This window comes from Heptranchias perlo, chromosome 13 (assembly GCF_035084215.1).
Source record: "Heptranchias perlo isolate sHepPer1 chromosome 13, sHepPer1.hap1, whole genome shotgun sequence".
Classification (NCBI taxonomy): Eukaryota; Metazoa; Chordata; class Chondrichthyes; order Hexanchiformes; family Hexanchidae; genus Heptranchias; species Heptranchias perlo.
The window spans coordinates 195,267-216,770 of record NC_090337.1 but is presented as its reverse complement, the minus strand read 5'-3'; the positions used below and the strand labels follow the sequence as shown (position 1 = coordinate 216,770).

At 46.8% G+C, this 21,504-nt stretch overlaps 1 protein-coding gene and 1 long non-coding RNA gene across 3 annotated transcripts in view; both read right to left on the bottom strand.

Annotated features, from left to right (window-relative positions):
• The window catches only part of LOC137331203 (leucine-rich repeat-containing protein 31-like), a 49,424-nt gene that overhangs the window by 15,395 nt on the left and 12,525 nt on the right, over positions 1–21,504 (bottom strand). Inside the window, exons 4-8 of the mRNA XM_067994815.1 lie at positions 13,998–14,165; positions 12,408–12,575; positions 10,721–10,888; positions 2,983–3,147; positions 666–833 (exon numbers count right to left, since the gene is read on the bottom strand). Of these exons, the coding sequence (XP_067850916.1) occupies positions 666–833; positions 2,983–3,147; positions 10,721–10,888; positions 12,408–12,575; positions 13,998–14,165 (837 nt within the window). The remainder of the gene's footprint in view (positions 1–665; positions 834–2,982; positions 3,148–10,720; positions 10,889–12,407; positions 12,576–13,997; positions 14,166–21,504) is intronic.
• Positions 12,958–13,835, bottom strand: LOC137331204 (uncharacterized). 2 transcript variants are annotated; one of them, XR_010965391.1, is made up of 3 exons: positions 13,776–13,835; positions 13,644–13,742; positions 12,958–13,511 (listed from the first exon to the last, which is right to left on the bottom strand). It is a non-coding gene; the product is annotated as an uncharacterized lncRNA (long non-coding RNA). The 2 variants fall into 2 exon arrangements; XR_010965390.1 differs by having other exon boundaries at positions 12,958–13,412; positions 13,479–13,511; positions 13,644–13,829.

The following is a 21,504-nucleotide window of genomic DNA, read 5'->3' as shown; positions in this document are numbered from 1 at the left end:
CAATTGCCCAGCTGGGTGGGACTGCGCTCATTTGGTTCCATTCTTATCTATCCAGTCATAGCCAGAGGATCTCCTGCAACGGCTTCTCTTCCCACTCCATTACCTCTGGAATCCCCCAAGGATCCATCCTTGGCCCCTCCTCTTCCTCATCTACATGCTGCCCCTCAGCGACATTATCCAAAGACTTGAGGTCAGATTCCACACACACGCTGACGACACCCAGTTCTAACTCACCACCACCTCTCGAGAACCCCCCCCCTCCCACTGCCTCTCATTTGTCACACTGCTGTCCGACATCCAGTATTGGACGAGCAGAAATTTCCTCCAATTAAACATTGGGAAGCCCGAAGCCATTGTCTTTGGTCCCCGCCACAAACTCCATTCTCTAGTCACCAACTCCATCCCTCTCCCTGGCCACCATCTCCAGACTCGACTATTCCAATGCTGTCTTGGCCGGCCTCCCATCTTCCACCCTCCATCAGTTCAGCTCATCCAAAGCTTACCAGGATGGTGGAGCTCTTGACTGCTGCCAATTCCTACCTTAACCGAGCAGTTTCCCATCATCTCAAGGAAAATTATTTCACCGAATAATCTTTATGTAACACACAAAAGTTAACACCAAAGTCTAAAAGAAGAAAGGGGTTCGATTATTACAATTTTCTCACCTAATTCAACGATGGATTCGTTGGTTAAGTTACAATTGTTGGCAATAAGATTCTTTAATCTTGGTAAAAAGCGGAGTCGAGCAAACAGATGTTTCACGGAATTTCCTATATTCTTATTCAACGCTAGATTCAGCACTTCAAGACTGGAGAGTAAGGGGATTATCTGAGCTGTAAGCATAAAAACAGCAATCAATTCATTTAAATGGCACCTGCTTCTTTGTCAAGACTAAGAACGGCAACACACTTCCCCCTCCCCCCCCCCCCCACCCGGCGCACTTCCCCTCCCCCACCCGGCGCACTTCCCCTCCCCCCCCCATCCCCACCCCACCCGGCGCACTTCCCCTCCCCCCCCCCATCCCCACCCGGCGCACTTCCCCCCCCCCCAACCCGGCGCACTTCCCCTCCCCCCCCCACCCCCCCCCCAACCCGGCGCACTTCCCCTCCCCCCCCCACCCCCCCCCCACCCGGCGCACTTCCCCTCCCCCCCCCACCCCCCCCCACCCGGCGCACTTCCCCTCCCCCCCCCACCCCCACCCCACCCGGCGCACTTCCCCTCCCCCCCCCCATCCCCACCCCACCCGGCGCACTTCCCCTCCCCCCCCCATCCCCACCCCACCCGGCGCACTTCCCCTCCCCCCCCCACCCCCACCCCACCCGGCGCACTTCCCCTCCCCCCCCCCCCACCCCCACCCCACCCGGCGCACTTCCCCTCCTCCCCCCCCCCCCACCCCCACCCCACCCGGCGCACTTCCCCTCCCCCCCCCCCCCCCCACCCCCACCCCACCCGGCGCACTTCCCCTCCCCCCCCCCCCCCCCCACCCCCACCCCACCCGGCGCACTTCCCCTCCCCCCCCCCCCCCCCACCCCCACCCCACCCGGCGCACTTCCCCTCCCCCCCCCCCCCCACCCCCACCCCACCCGGCGCACTTCCCCTCCCCCCCCCCCCCCCCCCCCACCCCCACCCCACCCGGCGCACTTCCCCTCCCCCCCCCCCCCCCCCCCACCCCCACCCCACCCGGCGCACTTCCCCTCCCCCCCCCCCCCCCCCCCCACCCCCACCCCACCCGGCGCACTTCCCCCTCCCCCCCCCCCCCACCCCCACCCCACCCGGCGCACTTCCCCTCCCCCCCCCCCCCCCACCCCCACCCCACCCGGCGCACTTCCCCTCCCCCCCCCCCCCCCACCCCCACCCCACCCGGCGCACTTCCCCTCCCCCACCCCCACCCCACCCGGCGCACTTCCCCTCCCCCCCCCCCCACCCCCACCCCACCCGGCGCACTTCCCCTCCCCCACCCCCACCCCACCCGGCGCACTTCCCCTCCCCCCCCCCCCCACCCCCACCCCACCCGGCGCACTTCCCCTCCCCCCCCCCCACCCCCACCCCACCCGGCGCACTTCCCCCCCCCCCCCACCCTCCTTCACTGGGCCCTAATCAGGTGCAGGTCCTGCTAGGCCGATCAGGATTCCCAGGAACGGCTGCAAAATAACGGCACCGACCATCCTGAGAAAAATCTCCCGTCACCATCAACGAGGTGGAAACCCGATGGATCCAGGTTCAACCCCGAATAAGATCCCGCATTATGGCCAACTGGAACTGTTCCATGGTTTCACTGTAGGTGTAATTTGACTGCCCCTCACTAACTTAATCCCTTCCAAACTGATCAATTATCTTGAAACGAAATACACTTTGGAACATAAACCATGAGCGGGCCTCACAGCGCGACCAGACGCCGGGCCTCACAGCGCGACCAGACGCCGGGCCTCACAGCGCGACCAGACGCCGGGCCTCACAGCGCGACCAGACGCCGGGCCTCACAGCGCGACCAGACGCCGGGCCTCACAGCGCGACCAGACGCCGGGCCTCACAGCGCGACCAGACGCCGGGCCTCACAGCGCGACCAGACGCCGGGCCTCACAGCGCGACCAGACGCCGGGCCGAACCCAGTCCTGCCCGATGGCAATGAGCCTTGGCAAATTTTATCTCAATCCAGTTCCTTGCGAGCAGAGGCCCGGAGGGTGAATAAGGGAGAATGGAAAAACGTCACACTGGTGTAGGCAGGGCACTATTCAGAGATTGGAACAGAGATGTCGAGTTTCCCTTCACCCCCTACAGTGCGACACCCCTCCCGAGACTGCTCAGACTGACATGGACTATAGAAAGTGGGAAGATGTTCCATTCTTCCAGCACTCTTTCTTGATGAGCTCATAAATACAGCCTCTGCTCCGAAAACATTCTCTGTACGACTTACTCTTGTAGATGTGTCGAGTCCGGCTAGGCTGGAATAGTAACAGGGGGGCTGATTTGAACTTTACTCACTCAGAGCAGAAATATCGTCTTCAGTCAATGAGCACCGATGGACATCGAACACTTGGAGCTGCGTGAAGTTCAATAAATGAGATGCTGCCTCCTTGAAGCCACCGCCAATGTCATTACAGGAGAAAAACATCTTCTTCATGGCAGGTATGTGCTCCAGTGCATTACCTGCAGAAGTTGAAACAAACAGGTTTTTTTAAAATTGATAGAGGACAATATGTCAGATTTGGAATTCGGTCAATAGGGACATTGCAAGAACTTTTTGTTTAAGGAAAGATCAATTCATAAGTTTGTTCAATCACTTCACATTTCTCTGCATTAAATTTCATCTGCCATGTGTCTGCCCTTTTCACCAGTCTGTCCCTTATCCAATTTTGTATCCAAGTTGCTACTGTCCCTTTAATCCAGTGGACTTTAAATTTTGCTAACAAGTCTGCTAGGTGGTACTTTATCAAATGCCTTTTGAAAGTTCATATACACACCCAACCACACTACCCTCATCAACCCTCTCCATTACTTCAAAGAACTCAATCAAGATATCCAAACATGATTTTCCTTTGCTACTACTTCCTCTTTTACTGCTACATTTGCATCATCCTCTTCTGAAGACAGATGCCTTGGAGTTCTTTGAGGATGTAACTAGTAGAATAGATAAGGGGGAACCAGTGGATGTGGTGTATTTGGATTTTCAAAAGGCTTTCAATAAGGTCCCACACAGCAGGTTGGTGAACAGTTAGAGCACGTGGAATTGGGGGTAATATACTGGCATGGATTGAGAATTGGTTAACAGACAGAAAACAGAGATTAGGAATAAACGGGTCTTTTTCAGGTTGGCAGACTGTGACTAGTGGGGTACCGCAGGGATCAGTGCTCGGGCCCCAGCTATTCACAATATATATCAATGATTTAGATGAGGGGACCAAATGTAATATTTCCAAGTTTGCTGTTGACACAAAACTAGGTGGGAATGTGAGTTGTGAGGAGGATGCAAAGAGGCTTCAAGGTGATATAGACAGGCTAAGTGAGTGGGCAAGAACATGACAGATGGAATATAATGTGGAAAAATGTGAAGTTATCCACTTTGGTAGGAAAAACAGAAATGACAAAATATTTTTTTTAAAAAGGTGAGAGATTGGGAATTGTTGATGTTCAAAGGGACCTGGGTGTCCTTGTATATGAGTCACTGAAGCTAACATGCAGGTACAGCAAGCAATTAGGAAGGCAAATGGTATGTTGGCCTTTGTTACAAGAGGATTTGAGTACAGGAGTAAAGATGTCTTACTGCAATTATATAGGGCCTTGGTGAGACCGCACCTGGAGTATTGTGTACAATTTTGGTCTCTATCTTTCGTCATTCAGGGAGCTCTAGCTTTGGATGCCCTTCTTTCTCCCTCGTGGGAATATGTCTTCTTTATACCCAAACTATCTCCTCTTTGAAGGCCTCCCATTTACCGTTTTATCTACCAATTTTTGATTCCAATCCACCAGGGCAAGATCTCTTTTTAATGCACTGAAATTTGCCCTCCTCCAGTTAAGTATTTTTATGCTTGATTGTTCCTTGTCCTTTTCCATAACCTTCTAAATCTGATGATATGATGATTACTGTTCCCGAAATGCTCGCTCACTGAAACATCAACTGCACTATCTTCATCAACCCGCCCTGTCACTTCATCAAGGCATTCAATCAAGTTAATGTTCCACTTGCCTATACTTCATTCCCCTGAACTAGATCCAGCATGGCTTCCTTCCTCATTGGGCTAGAAATACACTGATCAAGAAAGTTCTCTTGTACATATTTCAGGAATTCCTCTTCCTCTTTGCCCTTTACACTGATCCTGTCCCAGTCTAAATTGGGATAATTGAGTCCCCCATTATCACTACCCTATAGTTCTTGTATCTTTCTGTAATTAGCCTGGAAATTTGCTCCTCTATCTCCTTCCCACCGTTTGGTGGCCTATAGTCTACACCCAGTAGTGTAATAGCTCCTCTAATGTTCCTTAATTCTAACCAAATTTGACCCTCAACTACATCATCCCTTTCCAGTGCTATAATAGTTTCTTTGATCAATGCTGCCACCCACCCCCGCCCTATCTTTCCTGAATACCTTGTAGCCAGGAATATTAAGTTCCCAATTGTCCCTTTCTTTGAGCCAGGTCTCTGTTATTGCCGCTATATCATATTCTCATGAGCCTGCAGCTCACCAACCTTATTTACCACTCAATGTGCATTTACGCACATGCACTTCAAACCCATCTTTGACTGCCTCGCATTTGCCCCGTTTGATCCCCCTATTTCTGAACTATTTGCCCCCCTCCCCAGTCCTCTGTGCACCTTGTTGCTCCTCTCTAATGTTTTGATCTAACGACATGAATAAAGCGAATTGTGAGTTAAGAGAGAATTGACTCTTCTCCTCTTTGTACTAAGCCAATAACCGTAACCGGTGCCCGGTCACCATATTTGGCGTCCCTGGGTGGGCGCGAGAATAAATCTCTCCGTCAGCGGAAGACTCGAGCCGAACCGAATTGGCAAAGTACACAGAGAACAGGAGTTTGGGTTAATTCATAGCTACTAACATAAGATGACGAATAAAGGGGAATCTCCAAGTACTGGGGACTTGGGCCATTTTGACTGGAAGGGACTCCTCCAAAAATACGCAATAGGGAAGTGGCCGCAATACGGGGAATGTGCAGGTCACATTGGAGACAAGGGAAAACCCGCTGGGGAGGCCCTTTGGAGAATTGTGCAAACAAAGATGTCAGATAAGAAATTTAAAAAGGTACAGAAGTCCGTAGCGGTCGGATGTTTACTTGAGGAATGGATAGAATGGGACATACTAGAGGAAGAGAATAAAAAACTCCGTGAGGAGATAGTCCGCCTTAGTGAGAAGGTTAATGATCTAAAGGGACAGAGAAGTGCGGATTTGATGCACATGAACCTATATCAGTTACAGTGCGAAAAATTGGCTAATGAAAAGAGTAAGAGAGAGGGAGAAGCCCAAGCAGCTAAAGCTGAGGTGGAGGGATGGAAACAACAGTTTCATCCTGGTGCCCATCCCCCTGCCAAATGTAACCGATGAAGAGGTGACGGATGGGCTAAAGATAACCAAGACCCAGGTCCAGATGAATTGTACCCCAGGTACTTAAGGAAGTAGCAAATGAAACTTAAGATGTTCTAATGGGTATATTTAGAGAATCCTTGGATATGGGCATGGTGTCTGAAAATTGGGGGGGGGAAAAAGGAATGTGATGCCAAGAGATAACGCAGAGAACTACAGGCCAGTCAGCCTGGCATCCACTGCAGGGAAAATACTGGAGGCAACCTGAAGGAAAAAATGAAGAATCACCGGAAGAAATAAAAATTTATAAAAAGGGAGCCAGCATGGCTACTTGAGAGGGAGATCAAGACTGATGAATCTCAGAGCTCAGATAAAAAGAACCTTGTGGACAAGGATGACTCAGTGGATGATGTTTATTTAGATTTCAGCTAAGCTTTTGTTAAAGTGCAACATAGGACATTGGTCCACAAGGTTGCGAGGTACAACACAGATGAAGTGCTCTAAAATGGCCCAAAAATTGGCAGAAGTAAATTAAGCAGTGGTACATGAAGCAGAGTCAACATGGAAGAAGTCTGACCAACTTCCTTGACTTCTTTGAGAAGTGACATTTCAAATAGACTGTGGTAAGCCTGTAGATGTGTTCGACCTAGTCTTCGAAGGCACTCGACAAAATTTCACACTAAAGACTGTTATTTAAGTTTAAAACTATGGGAATTCAGTGTAAATCTTGTATGTGAATAATACATTGTGTGAATAGTAGAAAAGAACAAATGATTAGAGAAGTTACATCAGGTCAGTGGGAAAGGAGTAGATATCCCAGGGATTGGGATTGGGGCCACTACTGTTTCTAATTTACATCAATGACTTGGAATCAAACTCTATGCAAATTACTCAAATTTGCAATTGAACCAAAACTAGGAGGAAGCTGTTCAGAAACTACAGGCAGAGCTGGACAAAATCTGTATGTGGATTAAACAATGACAGATGGAATTTAATGCAGACAAGTGAAAAGTACTGCATGCAGAAATGAAAATGGGCAATACACGGACTTTTTCCATGGTTCTGAAATAGCCAAGGATGACATTAAGAGGCCTAGGGAGGTCATAGACTCGACACTCAACATGTTCTTCTACTGCAGAGCAACAATCAACAAAGCCAATATTGAACTGTGCAGAGCAGCTGGGCAGTCCCCCATACCCACCCCCCGAAAACCTGTCCCAGGTGGAGAAGTTCCTGAGGAGGAATCCCTTCAACCACAAGGCCGTCAGACAGTGGTCGACACGAAACTTTCTCAGAGTCCTGCAAGGAACTGAGAGGGTAGACTCAATCGTTTCCTTCCCCGACCAGACGGTCGAGACCATTTCTTGTTGCCGGAACTGACCAACAGGCACCAGGATGTAGCCTGGATGGTTGTGAGAAGGTCCCTCCCAGTGGGGTCCTTCCAACAATCACGGAATCTCAGCGCCACTACGAGCTGACCTCGAGGCTGCGGCGGGGAAGAGACCGTCGTCCACCTCCACCTCCTGATGGGTTGCCTCTTTGCGCAGAAGATGTGGAGAGAGACGCGTTGGTATCTGTCCCGGTTCATCCCAAACATTTCGGTAACACAGGAAGCTGTGCTCTACAGGCTGTTCGCCGGGACGCACAGCAAGGCAGATATCACCCGCGGCTGGAAGACCATCAACTCGGTGAAGGAGGCCCTTTGGTCCGCCTGAAACTTGCTGGTCTTCCAGCTGAAGGAGCTGTCCACGACCGAGCGTTGCCACCTGGCACACTCCAAGGTGCAGGAAAATATGCTGTGTGACGCACTGAAGTGAGGTGCAACCTACACAAAGGCTTTATGGGTTTAGAGCCCTCCTGCCATTGTATACAGAGACACTGGAATTAGGGGAAAACCCCCTTGGGCAGAATGTAAATTATTAATGAACGTAACACTGTGCACAGTATCTGTAACCGGTAACGACTATAATGTAATGAGGCACCCTAGGGTGCCATGAGCTGTACCTACAATGTATGGTGCATATTTTTGATTGTACCAGGGCCGTTGATTTGTACTGTAAGTACCGTTGCAAATTGTATGACCTGTATTGTATTGTTTGAAGCATGACTTGAATTGCATTGTATGTACCTTTACAAATTTTATGAATAAAGTTTATTGTGAAATATATTTAAAAAAACTGTGCAGAGCAGTAGGATAAAAGTCAGAGGAAGTTGAAATCAAATGTGTTATGTGGTCAGACCAACCTGAGTACCGTGCCACTGAAGCACATGGGGGACATTCAAGGATTGGAGTCAGTGTAAAGAGCCAAGACTGATTCCTATTGTTCGAGGTCTGAGTTAGGAGGACAGTTGGAGATACATGGGAAAATTCGACAGGGCCTATTATTAGGCGTAGGTAGCTGTAAACCCGCGCCCAATGGCCCTCGCATAGGCAGAATGAGAACTTCATCCGGCATCAGTAATCACCGTCAATCTGCGTTCAAATCCAGGCCTTGCAAGTCGATTCAATGTAATTCGTACTTACCACCAGCAGGGGAGCCCCAATCTCTTAAAGGGAGGATGTCTCTTCAAATCTCTTAAAGGTAGCCAGTTCCTGTTATTTGCTAAAAATAATAGTCTGCTGTCGGCACGGAGTCTGAACGGAGATCAGACATCACACACGTAAAACACATATGTAGGTCCCGTCCTTATGTGTACACACTGAAGAATTATGTTAAAACATTGAATAAAGGTTGCGAGCTACCAAATCCCACATCCTCTAATCTGCACACCAGACCTCACCAATCTGCCGATCTGAGTTGGTACCAGGTCTGCGAGAGTGCGTACACCAAGGTTCTCTGCTGATGCACTAGAGGCCTTGATGCAAGAGGTGGACAGAAGGAGGGGCATCCTAGATCCGCCCGGAGGAGGGCAAGAGGCCCTCCAGACATTTTTTTTAAAAATTCGTTCACGGGATGTGGGCGTCGCTGGCAAGGCCGGCATTTATTGCCCATCCCTAATTGCCCTCGAGAAGGTGGTGGGAGGCAGCAGGGAATGAAGTCAATGCCAGGCTCACAGCATCATGAACATGGATGCAGTGCAGGAAGAAGTTCAATGCTTTGACATGAGTGGTCAAGATGAGCGAGGTCAACTGTCAAGTGGCGTCTCCTACCAACTGCACCACGAGCCGCATCCACTCCTCCACGGACTAAACCCCCCATCACCCACCCACCAACAAACTCTTTCCATCAGTACTCAACTCTGACAATCAGATGCTTCCTCTCCCCCTTACACGTTATCACTGTTTCAAGCCGCCCACCCACAACTCACAGGCCACACACACTGGCAGCTATTCAACCATGACAGGCACATCACCCAGACACACGTCCCGCTTTCTTGCAGGAGAAGGTGGCGCATATCAGGAGGTAGCTAATGGCAGTGGCATTTAGCCCCTCGAGCCTGTTCCACCATTCAGTGAGATCATGGTGGACCTGTGACCTAACTCCATATACCCGTCTTAGCCCCATATCCCTTAATACCCTTGGTTCACAGAAATCTATCAATCTCAGATTTAGAATTCACAATTGAGCTAGCATCAACTGCCGTTTGCAGAAGAACTTCCCAAACTTCTCCCACCCTTTTCATGTAGAAGAGTTTCCTAACTTCACTCCTGCACATCCTGGCTCTAAATGTTAGGCTATGTCCCTGCGTCCTAGTATTCAAGTATAGGAGACCTCCAAAAACAGGTAGAAATGTCTCGGCAGCCAGAAGCAATAATCCAGCCACTAACCTGTGAATCCTGCATGGTCCCTTTAAATAGCGCTGGTGGGGGGGTCCTCCAGGCACTCTCAGACACGTTCAGATGGTCGAGGTTAAGACTGTGCGTTAAATTGAGCGATAAGTCCCAAAATGGTGTCTATCACTTTAAATCAGTGTCACACACTGATCGTTTCCATTTTCTCCCTACTTTATATGCAGCCAGCGTTCAGAATTTGCACCTGCGCTAACTCCTACACCCAGATGGCTTCCGGTGCACATCACGTTGGCAACGTGCGTGCGCATCCAAGATACCATCTTGGATGTTCGAGAGGCCGGGTAGTGCCGAAACAACGGGAGCTACGCGGTCCAATTTAGCGCCCATCAGCTTTTCACTCTTGGAAGGGGAATGTCTGAGATCTGATCTTATAGACAGTAAATGGTTTGGGAAAGGTAAATCTGGAAAAATGGATTAAATTGAATTGAGAGTAGAACAAGGGGACCACAGGTTCAAACAAGAAAAAAGCAAATTTAGGACAGATATCAGGAAATTGTTGTTCATACACAAAGAATAATCAATACATGGACTAAACAATCAGGTAATTAGTAGAAGCAAAACCCTGGAACATTTCCTGGAAGTTGAAATTGAGAGCCTTCTTGAGAAACAGATCATCAGACTCAGAATGCAGGAACAAGGAAGCCCATCAATCCACTCATTCAGGTTGAACAAGCCAATGGCATCTTCTAGTAGTGATTCAACAGATCAGGGGAAGAGTCTTGATCAAAAGCAGTGACAAGACATCCAGCATCATCTGTGTACTGTGCTGCACAATTTCAGTAGGAGGAAAGAGGAGAGAGAAGACGGAGAGGAGAGGATAGGTAAGGTGAAGACAACTAAGAAATACAAGAGGACAAACTGATATTGCCTCATTACTACATTAGAGATATTACCTAAAGCCTGGACGTTGTCCCGTGTCAGTCCACACATATGCAACTTTAACACTTGCAGATGAGGTACATTCCTCAGCTCCCGAAATAAGATTTCCAAACTACTCCCCACGCTTTTATTCATGGAGAGATCCAGAACTTCCAATTTTGTGGTCACAGACAAAACCTGTGCTTTAGAACAGAAACAAGAACAAGTTGGAGCTCAAGATACAAATGACTATACAATTCAGAGTTCCTATTTTCACTGATTTATCTAACCGAGAATGATGGATCGCATTTAAACAGAAAGGTTCAAAATAACACTGGGTAGAGCGAGACTGGATTAGGAGAACATGCAGAGGAATGTGAGCTTGTCTTCAGTATGGACAGGCAGACCCATCATTGCTCATAGCAAAAGGAAAACTTTGGGATTATTTTCAGTAAGAACATTACTCTCCTATCCGTATAGAATTAAAAAAAATATTAGCATAGGGTAAAGCACAATTCTGTGGAGATTAATAATACCAGTGATCACTATAGCCAATCACCAATCCAGCACCAGTGATCACTATAGTCGCTGGGTCAAAATCCTGGAACTCCCTTCCTAACAGCACTGTGGGAGAACCTTCACCACACGGACTGCAGCGGTTCAAGAAGGCGGCTCACCACCACCTTCTCAAGGGCAATTAGGGATTGGCAATAAATGCCAGCCTTCCCAGCGACACCCACATCCCACGAACGAATAAAAAAAAGTCACCAATCGAGCACTAGTGATCACTATAGTAAATCACCAATCCAGCGCCCAGTGATCACTATAGTAAATCACCAATCCAGCGCCCAGTGATCACTATAGTAAATCACCAATCCAGCGCCCAGTGATCACTATAGTAAATCACCAATCCAGCACCAGTGATCACTATAGTAAATCACCAATCCAGCACCAGTGATCACTATAGTCAATCCCATGGAACTATTCGAAGAGGAGCAGGGGAGTTCCCCCCGGTGTGCTGGCCAATATTAATTCCTTAACCATCATCACTTGAAGATATGGTCTGCTCATTTATCTCACTTGTTTGTGGGATCTTGCTGTGCACAAATTGGCTGCCGGGTTTCCTACATTACAACATTGACTACACTTCAAAAGTACTTCATTGGCTGTAAAGCGCTTTGGGACATCCTGAGGTTGTGAAAGGTGCTATATAAATGCAAGTCTTTCTTTCTTTACATTTATTCTTAAGATGAGGGTGATACTGGCAAAGCCACATTTATAGACAGGGTAATTTAACCTGAAACTCCTCCCCTTCTGGGGGCAGAACTCCATTCTGAATCTCTGGTGCTGCAAAGTTCTTGATCTCAGCCCAATCACTGGGTGAGAAAGAGAAAAAAATAACTTGAGGGACAGTCGTTCCTGGAACTGGCCTCACATTCTCCTTGACTGATTATTCATGTGGATCCAGCAGCAATTCTGCTGGACTTTGACACATTTTTCAAGTCCAGTGAACTGACAGTAATTCATCTTAAAAAAAACTTCATTTTTAAATTTCAATTATCTGCTTCTTTTAGAAAAACAATGACAAGGTAAAACTTTAAATTTTCAAAAGCATGATTTTTGCTTGCTATTACTGATAACACAACCTTCCTGAGACACTTGTTTACAAGACAAAAATTCTGAACAAAAAGAGTTCCTTCAATTCTTGTGAGCGATTATTACCCAGTGCCACGCCATCTCCTGCCGTTAGGTTACAATCAATCAGTTTTAGAATCTTCAGCTTACAATCCCGCTCAAATCCCTGAGTAAAGTGAGACAGATTCCCTCCCAAATCCACATTCCAGGATAAATCAATCTCTTCAATATTGAGCAGGAGTTGGACTGAAACACCTGCAACAGAATTCCACTATTAGTTCTCCATTTAATTTCCTGATGAATATTTGTAGAAAGAAAGATTTATCATGTTAGAAATATAAATTAATTCTATATCTTTGTATTAATCATCAATAAATTATTAACATTATTGCTGTTCTCTTTGTTATTAGATCTCATATATATTGACCCAGAAATGGTGCAGTCCATCAGAGCATGTGTGTTCCTGGGGTGGTGGGGAGTGGATCAGCCCAACATCTTCCAAACAAGGTGCTGGTGGGAAGAGTGGGGGCGGGCAACGGTCGGAAGGGGGAAGGGGGAAGGGGGAAGGGCAACAAGATTAGGTCCTGGAAAGAAAGTTGGCCAAAGTGAGAGTGGGATGAGAGCGGCTGATGGATTGAACCGTACCCCAGGGAGAGTCGGCACCTTCAGGAACTGTACCCCAGGGAGAGTCGGCACCTTCAGGAACTGTACCCCAGGGAGAGTCGGCACCTTCAGGAACTGTACCCCAGTGAGAGTCGGCACCTTCAGGAACTGTACCCCAGGGAGAGTCGGCACCTTCAGGAACTGTACCCCAGTGAGAGTCGGCACCTTCAGGAACTGTACCCCAGGGAGAGTCGGCACCTTCAGGAACTGTACCCCAGGGAGAGTCGGCACCTTCAGGAACTGTACCCCAGTGAGAGTCGGCACCTTCAGGAACTGTACCCCAGGGAGAGTCGGCACCTTCAGGAACTGTACCCCAGGGAGAGTCGGCACCTTCAGGAACTGTACCCCAGTGAGAGTCGGCACCTTCAGGAACTGTACCCCAGTGAGAGTCGGCACCTTCAGGAACTGTACCCCAGGGAGAGTCGGCACCTTCAGGAACTGTACCCCAGTGAGAGTCAGCACCTTCAGGAACTGTACCCCAGGGAGAGTCAGCACCTTCAGGAACTGTACCCCAGGGAGAGTCGGCACCTTCAGGAACTGTACCCCAGGGAGAGACAGCATCTTCAGGAACTGTACCCCAGGGAGAGTCAGCACCTTCAGGAACTGTACCCCAGTGAGAGTCAGCACCTTCAGGAACTGTACCCCAGGGAGAGTCAGCACCTTCAGGAACTGTACCCCAGGGAGAGTCGGCACCTTCAGGAACTGTACCCCAGGGAGAGTCAGCACCTTCAGGAACTGTACCCCAGGGAGAGTCGGCACCTTCAGGAACTGTACCCCAGGGAGAGTCAGCACCTTCAGGAACTGTACCCCAGGGAGAGTCGGCACCTTCAGGAACTGTACCCCAGGGAGAGACAGCATCTTCAGGAACTGTACCCCAGGGAGAGTCCATGTTTCCAGGAAAGGGAGAAATTTGAGAAAACTATTTATTGATTGATTAGGTACAATCCTGATTCCTATTACCACAGTGCTGATTTCCAGTTCACTGCTGGTACCCAGTGATCCAACTGCACTTACCCAAGGCGGATATGTCATGTTCCGAGAGTCTACAACTGTCCAGTTTGAGAACCCTCAGTTTGGGGACGTGTTGCAGGTGATTGGTCAGCAGTTTCAGAGTTCCACCAATTAACTCGTTCCACGACAAGTCCAGCTCCTCTAGAGTTGGCAAGTACGGTAACAAGGCAGCTGGGAATAGGAAATCAGAAAAATGCCTTCAATTACCCCGCTATTCAAGAAGGGAGGGAGAGAGAGAAAACAGGGAACCACAGGCTGGTTAGCCTGACATCAGTCGTCGGGAAAATGCTGGAATCCATTATTAAGGAAGTGGTAACAGGGCACTTAGAAAATCATAATATGATTAGGCAGAGTCAACATGGTTTTATAAAAGAGAAATCATGTTTGACAAATTTATTAGAGTTTTTTGAGGATGTAACTAGCAGGGTAGATAAAGGGGAATCAATGGATGTCGTATATTCAGATTTTCAAAAGGCATTCGATAAGGTGCCACACAAAAGGTTGTTACACAAGGTAAGGGTTCATGGGGTTGGGGGTAACATATTATCATGGATAGAGGATTGGTTAACGGACAGAAAACAGAGAGTAGGGATAAACAGATCATTCTCAGGTTGTCAGGCTGTAACTAGTGGGGTGCTGCAAGGATCAGTGCTTGGGCCTCAGCTATTTACAATCTATATTAATGACTTAGATAAAGGGACAGAGTGTAATGTATCCAAGTTTGCTGACAATACAGTTAGGTGGGAAAGTAAGCAGTGAGGAGGGCACAAAGAGTCTGCAAAGGGATATAGACAGGTTAAGTGAGTGGGCAAGGAGGTAGCAGATGGAGTAAAATGTGGGGAAATGTGAGGTTATTCACTTTGGTAGGAAGAATAGAAAAACGGAATATTTTTAAAATAGTGATAAACTATTAAATGTTGGTGCTCAGTGAGATTTGGGTGTCCTCATACAAGAAACACAAAAAGGTAATATGCAGGTACAACAGGCAATTAGGAAAGCAAATAGCATGTTGGTCTTTATTGCAAGAGGGTTGGAGTACAAGAGTAAGGAAGTCTTACTACTGTTGTACAGGGCTTTAGTGAGACCTCACCTGGAGTACTGTGTACAGTTTTGGTCTCCTTATCTAAGGAAGGATATACTTGCCTTGGAGGCAGTACAATGAAGGTTCACTAGATTGATTCCTGGGATGAGAGGGTTGTCCTATGAGGAGAGACTGAGTAGAATGGGCCTATTCTCTCTGGAGTTCAGAAGAATGAGAGGTGATCTCATTGAAACAGAAAAGATTAGGGGGCTTGACAGGGTAGATGCTAAGAGATTGTTTCCCTTGGCTAGAGAGTCTAGAACTAAGGGACATAGTCACAGGATAAGGAGTCGGCCATTCAAGACTGATATTTGGAGGAATTTCTTCATGCAGAGGATTGTGAATCTTTGGAATTCTCTACCCCAGAGGGCTGTGGATGCTGAGTGGTTGAGTATATTCAAGGCTGAGATCGATAGATTTTTGAACTATAGGGGAATCATGGGATATGGGGATCGGGCGGGAAAGTGGAGTTGAGATCGAAGATCAGCCATGATCTGATTGATAAGCAGAGCAGGCTCGAGGGGCCATATGGCCGACTCCTGCTCCTATTTCTTATGTTCTTACTGCAAGGTGCGGTTTAAAGTAAATATGTTGTGTTTGCAATTTACCAGAACACACCGATATTATAAACAGCTCACTATTGTCACACTGATGGAGCACAAATATTTTCAGTTGTGCACAAACATCCTGAATAACAGTTACACCATCAAGATGTAAGGAATTGGGACTGATTCTGGGGAAGGTGAGACCTGTACAAGCCGGACGGGTTGCACCTCAACAGATCCGGGACTAATATCCTTGCAGGGGGGTTTGCTACTGCTGTTGGGGAAGGTTTAAACTAGAGTGGCAGGGGGATGGGAACCTGAGCGGGGAGTCAGAAGGGAGTAAAGTTGAGAGCAGCAAGAGAGGGGAAGACCCAGGGGAAATTTAAAATACAAATAGTTGTTCAAGAACAAGTGAAAGTGAAAAGCGTAGAGCAGCGGAAAGTGTACTTTAGGCACTACAAATAAAGTGAAAACTAGAAGGTGTAAAGCGATTAACCCAGCATCAAAGCTGAAGGACAGGCTCGGGTGTGTGGCCCAAACTAAGAGTTCTATATACAAACGCACGGAGTATAAGGAATAAATTAAACAAGCTACAGGCGCAAATTCAAATTGGAGGGTATGACATGATAGCTATTACTGAGACATGGCTGGAGGATGGTCAGGATTGGGAACTAAATATACCAGGTTATAAGGCCTACAGGAGAAATAGGAAAATGGAACAGGGGGGAGGAGTAGCCTTAGTGATTAGAGATGAAATCACTTCAATGATAAAGGAGGATATAACGAGAGGTAAGCAGCCAACAGAGACCTTATGGGTTGAATTTGAGAAATAGGAAAGGATCTAAGACTATAGTGGGAATTGTGTATAGGGCCCCTGGCAGCAGCTCTGAAGTGCTAGATTGTATAAATGCAGAGATTAGACAAGCATGTAACAAAGGCATAGTGGCCTAAATGGGGGACTATAACCTTTACATAGATTGGGAAAAGCAGACTAGCAACTGTCAAAGGTAGTGAATTTCTTGTGTGTCCAGGATAGTTTTCTACAGCAGTATGTCCTAGAGGCAACAAGGGGGGCAAGCCATACTAGATTTAGTAATGAGCAATGAACCAGATTTAGTTAACAGCTTAACTGTGCGTGAACATCTATCCAATAGCGATCATAACATGATCGAGTTCAATGTAGTGTTTGAAAGGGAAAAAAAGTGAATCAGCTGCTAAGATTCTAGACTTGGGTCAGGCCGACTTCAATGGGATGAGACAGAGACTGTCCACAGTAAACTGGGCAAATCTGTTAGTTGGTAAAACGACTGATGATCAGTGGGAAATGTTTAAAGAAACATTTAACGTGATACAGAACTGGTTTATACCCCTGAGGGACAAGAACTCTACTTGCCAAAAAAAACAGCCATGGACAACCAAAGAGGTAAGGGACAGTATAAGACACAAGGAAAGGGCATACAAAAAGGCAAAAAATGGCACAGATCCTGGCGAATGGGAAAGATACAAAGAGTCACAAAACTGATAGTAAGAGCTACAAAAAGAGAGTATGAAAAGAAACTTGCAAGGGATATCAAAATCAATACGAAGAACTTTTATAGTTATATTAGGAAAAAGAGGGTGGTCAGGAGCAGTGCTGGCCCCTTAAAAACTGAAAGTGGGGATATTGTCATTGACAATGGGGAAATGGCAGACATGTTGAACAATTACTTTGCGTCGGCATTTACAGTAGAAAAAGAGGATAGCATGATCTGATTGAATGGCGAAGCAGGCTCAAGGGACCAGATGGCCTACTCCTGCTCCTATTTCTTATGTTCTTATGTTCTGTCCGACTCCTGTTCTTTGGTGCGTCCCATCTAACTTTCACCCACAAGCTTTCTCCTCTTCTCTACATATCTTTAAAAACTTTCACAAAACCTATCACCCCTCCTAATATCTCCCTCCATGGTTCAATGTCTATTTTGTTAAAAAGTTTGATAAAGTGCCACATGGTAGGCTTGCTATTAAGATTGCAGCCCATGGAATAAAGGGGGCAATAGCAACATGGATACAGAATTGGTTAAATGACAGGAAACAGAGTAGTGGTGAACGGTTGTTTTGCGGACTGGAGGGAGGTGTACAGTGGTGTTCCCCAGGGGTCGGTGCTGGGACCATTGCTTTTCTTGATATATATTAATGACTTGGACTTGGGTGCACAGGGCACAATTTCAAAATTTGCAGATGGCACAAAACTTGAAAGGGTAGTGAACAGCGAGGAGGATAGTGATAGACTTCAAGAGGATATAGACAGGCTGGTGGAATGGGCGGACACGTGGCAGATGAAGTTTAATACGGAAAAATGTGAGATGATGCATTTCGATAGGAAAAATGAGGAGAGGCAATATAAACTGGAGGGCACAACTCGAAAGGGGGTAAAGGAACAGAGGCATCTGAGGGTATATGTGCACAAATCGTTGAAGGTGGCAGGGCAGGTTGAGAAAGGGGTTAAAAAAGCATACAGGATCCTGGGCTTTATAAATAGAGGCACAGAGTACAAAAGAACATAAGAACTAGGAGCAGGAGTAGGCCAATCGGCCCCTCGAGCCTGCTCCGCCATTCAATAAGATCATGGCTGATCTGATCCTAACCTCAAATCTAAATTCATGTCCAATTTCCTGCCCGCTCCCCGTAACCCCTAATTCCCTTTACTTCTCGGAAACTGTCTATTTCTGTTTTAAATTTATTTAATGATGTAGCTTCCACAGCTTCTTGGGGCAGCAAATTCCACAGACCTACTACCCTCTGAGTGAAGAAGTTTCACCTCATCTCAGTTTTGAAAGAGCAGCCCCTTATTCTAAGATTATGCCCCCTAGTTCTAGTTTCACCCATCCTTGGGAACATCCTTACCGCATCCACCCAATCAAGCCCCTTCACAATCTTATATGTTTCAATAAGATCGCCTCTCATTCTTCTGAACTCCAATGAGTAGAGTCCCAATCTACTCAACCTCTCCTCATATGTCCACCCCCTCATCCCCGCGATTAACCGAGTGAACCTTCTTTGTACTGCCTCGAGAGCAAGTATGTCTTTTCTTAAGTATGGAGACCAAAACTGTATGCAGTATTCCAGGTGCGGTCTCACCAATACCTTATATAACTGCAGCAATACCTCCCTGTTTTTATATTCTATCCCCCTAGCAATAAAAGCCAACATTCTGTTGGCCTTCTTGATCACCTGCTGCACCTGCAAACTAACCTTTTGATTTTCTTGCACTAGGACCCCCAGATCCCTTTGTACTGCAGTACTTTCCAGTTGCTCGCCATTAAGATAATAACTTGCTCTCCGATTTTTCCTGCCAAAGTGCATAACCTCACATTTTCCAATATTGTATTGCATCTGCCAAATCTCCGCCCACTCACCCAGCCTGTCTATATCCCCTTGTAGGTTTTTTATGTCCTCCTCACTCTCTACTTTCCCTCCCATCTTTGTATCATCTGCAAACTTTGATATGTTACACTCGGTCCCCTCCTCCAAATCGTTAATATAGATTGTAAAGAGTTGGGGACCCAGCACCGACCCCTGCGGAACACCACTGGCTACTGGTTGCCAGTCCGAGAATGAACCATTTATCCCAACTCTCTGCTTCCTGTTAGATAACCAATCCTCCACCCATGCCAGAATATTACCCCCAATCCAGTGATTCTTTATCTTGAGCAATAATCTTTTATGTGGCACCTTGTCGAATGCCTTCTGGAAGTCCAAATACACTACGTCCACTGGTTCCCCTTTATCCACCCTGTACGTTATGTCCTTAAAGAACTCAAGAAAATTTGTCAGACATGACTTCCCCTTCGTAAAGCCATGCTGACTTTGTCCTATTAAATTATGTTTATCCAAATGTTCCGCTACTGTCTCCTTAATAATAGACTCCAAAATTTTACCCACCACAGATGTTAGGCTAACTGATCTATAATTTCTAGCCTTCTGCCTACTACCCTTTTTAAATAAGGGTGTTACATTAGCAGTTTTCCAATCTGCTGGGACCTTTGCAGAGTCCAGAGAATTTTGGAAAATTACTACCAAAAGCAAGGAAGTCATGATGAACCTTTATAAAACACTGGTTTGACCACAACTGGAATATTGTGTCCAGTTCTGGGCACCGCACTTTAGAAAGGATGTGAAGACCTTCGAGAGGGTTCAGAAGAGATTTACTGGAATGATTCCAGGGATGAGGGACTTTAGTTACGTGGATAGATTGGAGAAGCTGGGGTTGTTATTCTTGGAACAGAGAAGGTTGCAAGGAGATTTCAAAATCATGAATGTTCTAGACAGAGTAGATGGAGAGAAACTGTTCCCATTTGTGGAAGGGTCAAGAACCAGAAGGCGTGGATTTAAGGTGATTGGCAAAAGAACCAAAGGTGACATGAGGAAAAACTTTTTTACGCAGCGAGTGGTTAGGATCTGGAATGCGCTGCCCGAGGGGGTGGTGGAGGCAGATTCAATCATGGCCTTCAAAAGGAACAGGATAAGTACTTGAAACAAAAAAATGTGCAGAGCCAAGGGGATAAGGTGGGGGAGTGGGACTAGCTGGATTGCTCTTGCATAGAGCCAGCTCAGGTACATGAGCAGTGGTGTTCATTTAAGGAGTTATTTTACAACTTTCAAAACAAATATATTCCACTGAGGAAAAAAGGGTGTAAAAGAAATGACAGCCATCCGTGGCTAAGTAAAGAAATTAAGGATAGTATCCGACTAAAAACAAGGACATATAAGGTAGCCAAACTTAGTGGGAGGATAGAAGATTGGGAAGTCTTCAAAAGACAGCAAAAAGTAACGAAAGGATTGATTAAGGAAGGGAAGATGGATTATGAAAATAAATTCGCAAAAAATATAAAAACAGATAGCAAGAGTTTCTATAGTTATATAAAAAGAAAAAGGGTGGCTAAGGCAAATGTAGGTCCTTTAGAGGATGAGACCGGGAAATTAATGGTGGGAAACATGGAGATGGCAAAAATGCTGAACAAATATTTTGTTTCAGTCTTTACGGTAGAGGACACTAAGAATATCCCAACACTGGACAAACAGGGGACTCTCGGGGGGGAGGAGCTAAATACGATTAAAATCACTAAGGAATTGGTACTCAGTAAATTAATGGGACTCAAGGCGGATAAATCCCCTGGACCTGATGGCTTACATCCGAGGGTCTTGAGGGAAGTGGCAGTAGGGATTGTGGATGCTTTGGTAATAATTTTCCAAATTTCTCTGGACTCGGCAAAGGTCCCGGCAGATTGAAAAACTGCTAATGTAACACCCTTATTTAAAAAGGGTAGTAGGCAGAAGGCTGGAAATTATAGACCAGTTAGCTTAACATCTGTGGCGGGTAAAATTTTGGAGTCTGTTATTAAGGAGACAGTAGCAGAACATTTGGATAAACATAATTTAATAGGACAAAGTCAGCATGGCTTCACAAAGGGGAAGTCATGTCTGACAAATAAAAACAGATAGCAAGAGTTTCTACAGTTATATAAAAAGAAAAAGGGTGGCTAAGGCAAACGTAGGTCCGATAACGTACAGGGTGGATAAAGGGGATCCAGTGGACGTAGTGTATTTGGACTTCCAGAAGGCATTCGACAAGGTGCCACATAAAAGATTATTGCTCAAGATAAAGAATCACTGGATTGGGGGTAATATTCTGGCATGGGTGGAGGATTGGTTATCTAACAGGAAGCAGAGAGTTGGGATAAATGGTTCATTCTCGGACTGGCAACCAGTAGCCAGTGGTGTTCCGCAGGGGTCGGTGCTGGGTCCCCAACTCTTTACAATCTATATTAACGATTTGGAGGAGGGGACCGAGTGTAACATATCAAAGTTTGCAGATGATACAAAGATGGGAGGGAAAGTAGAGAGT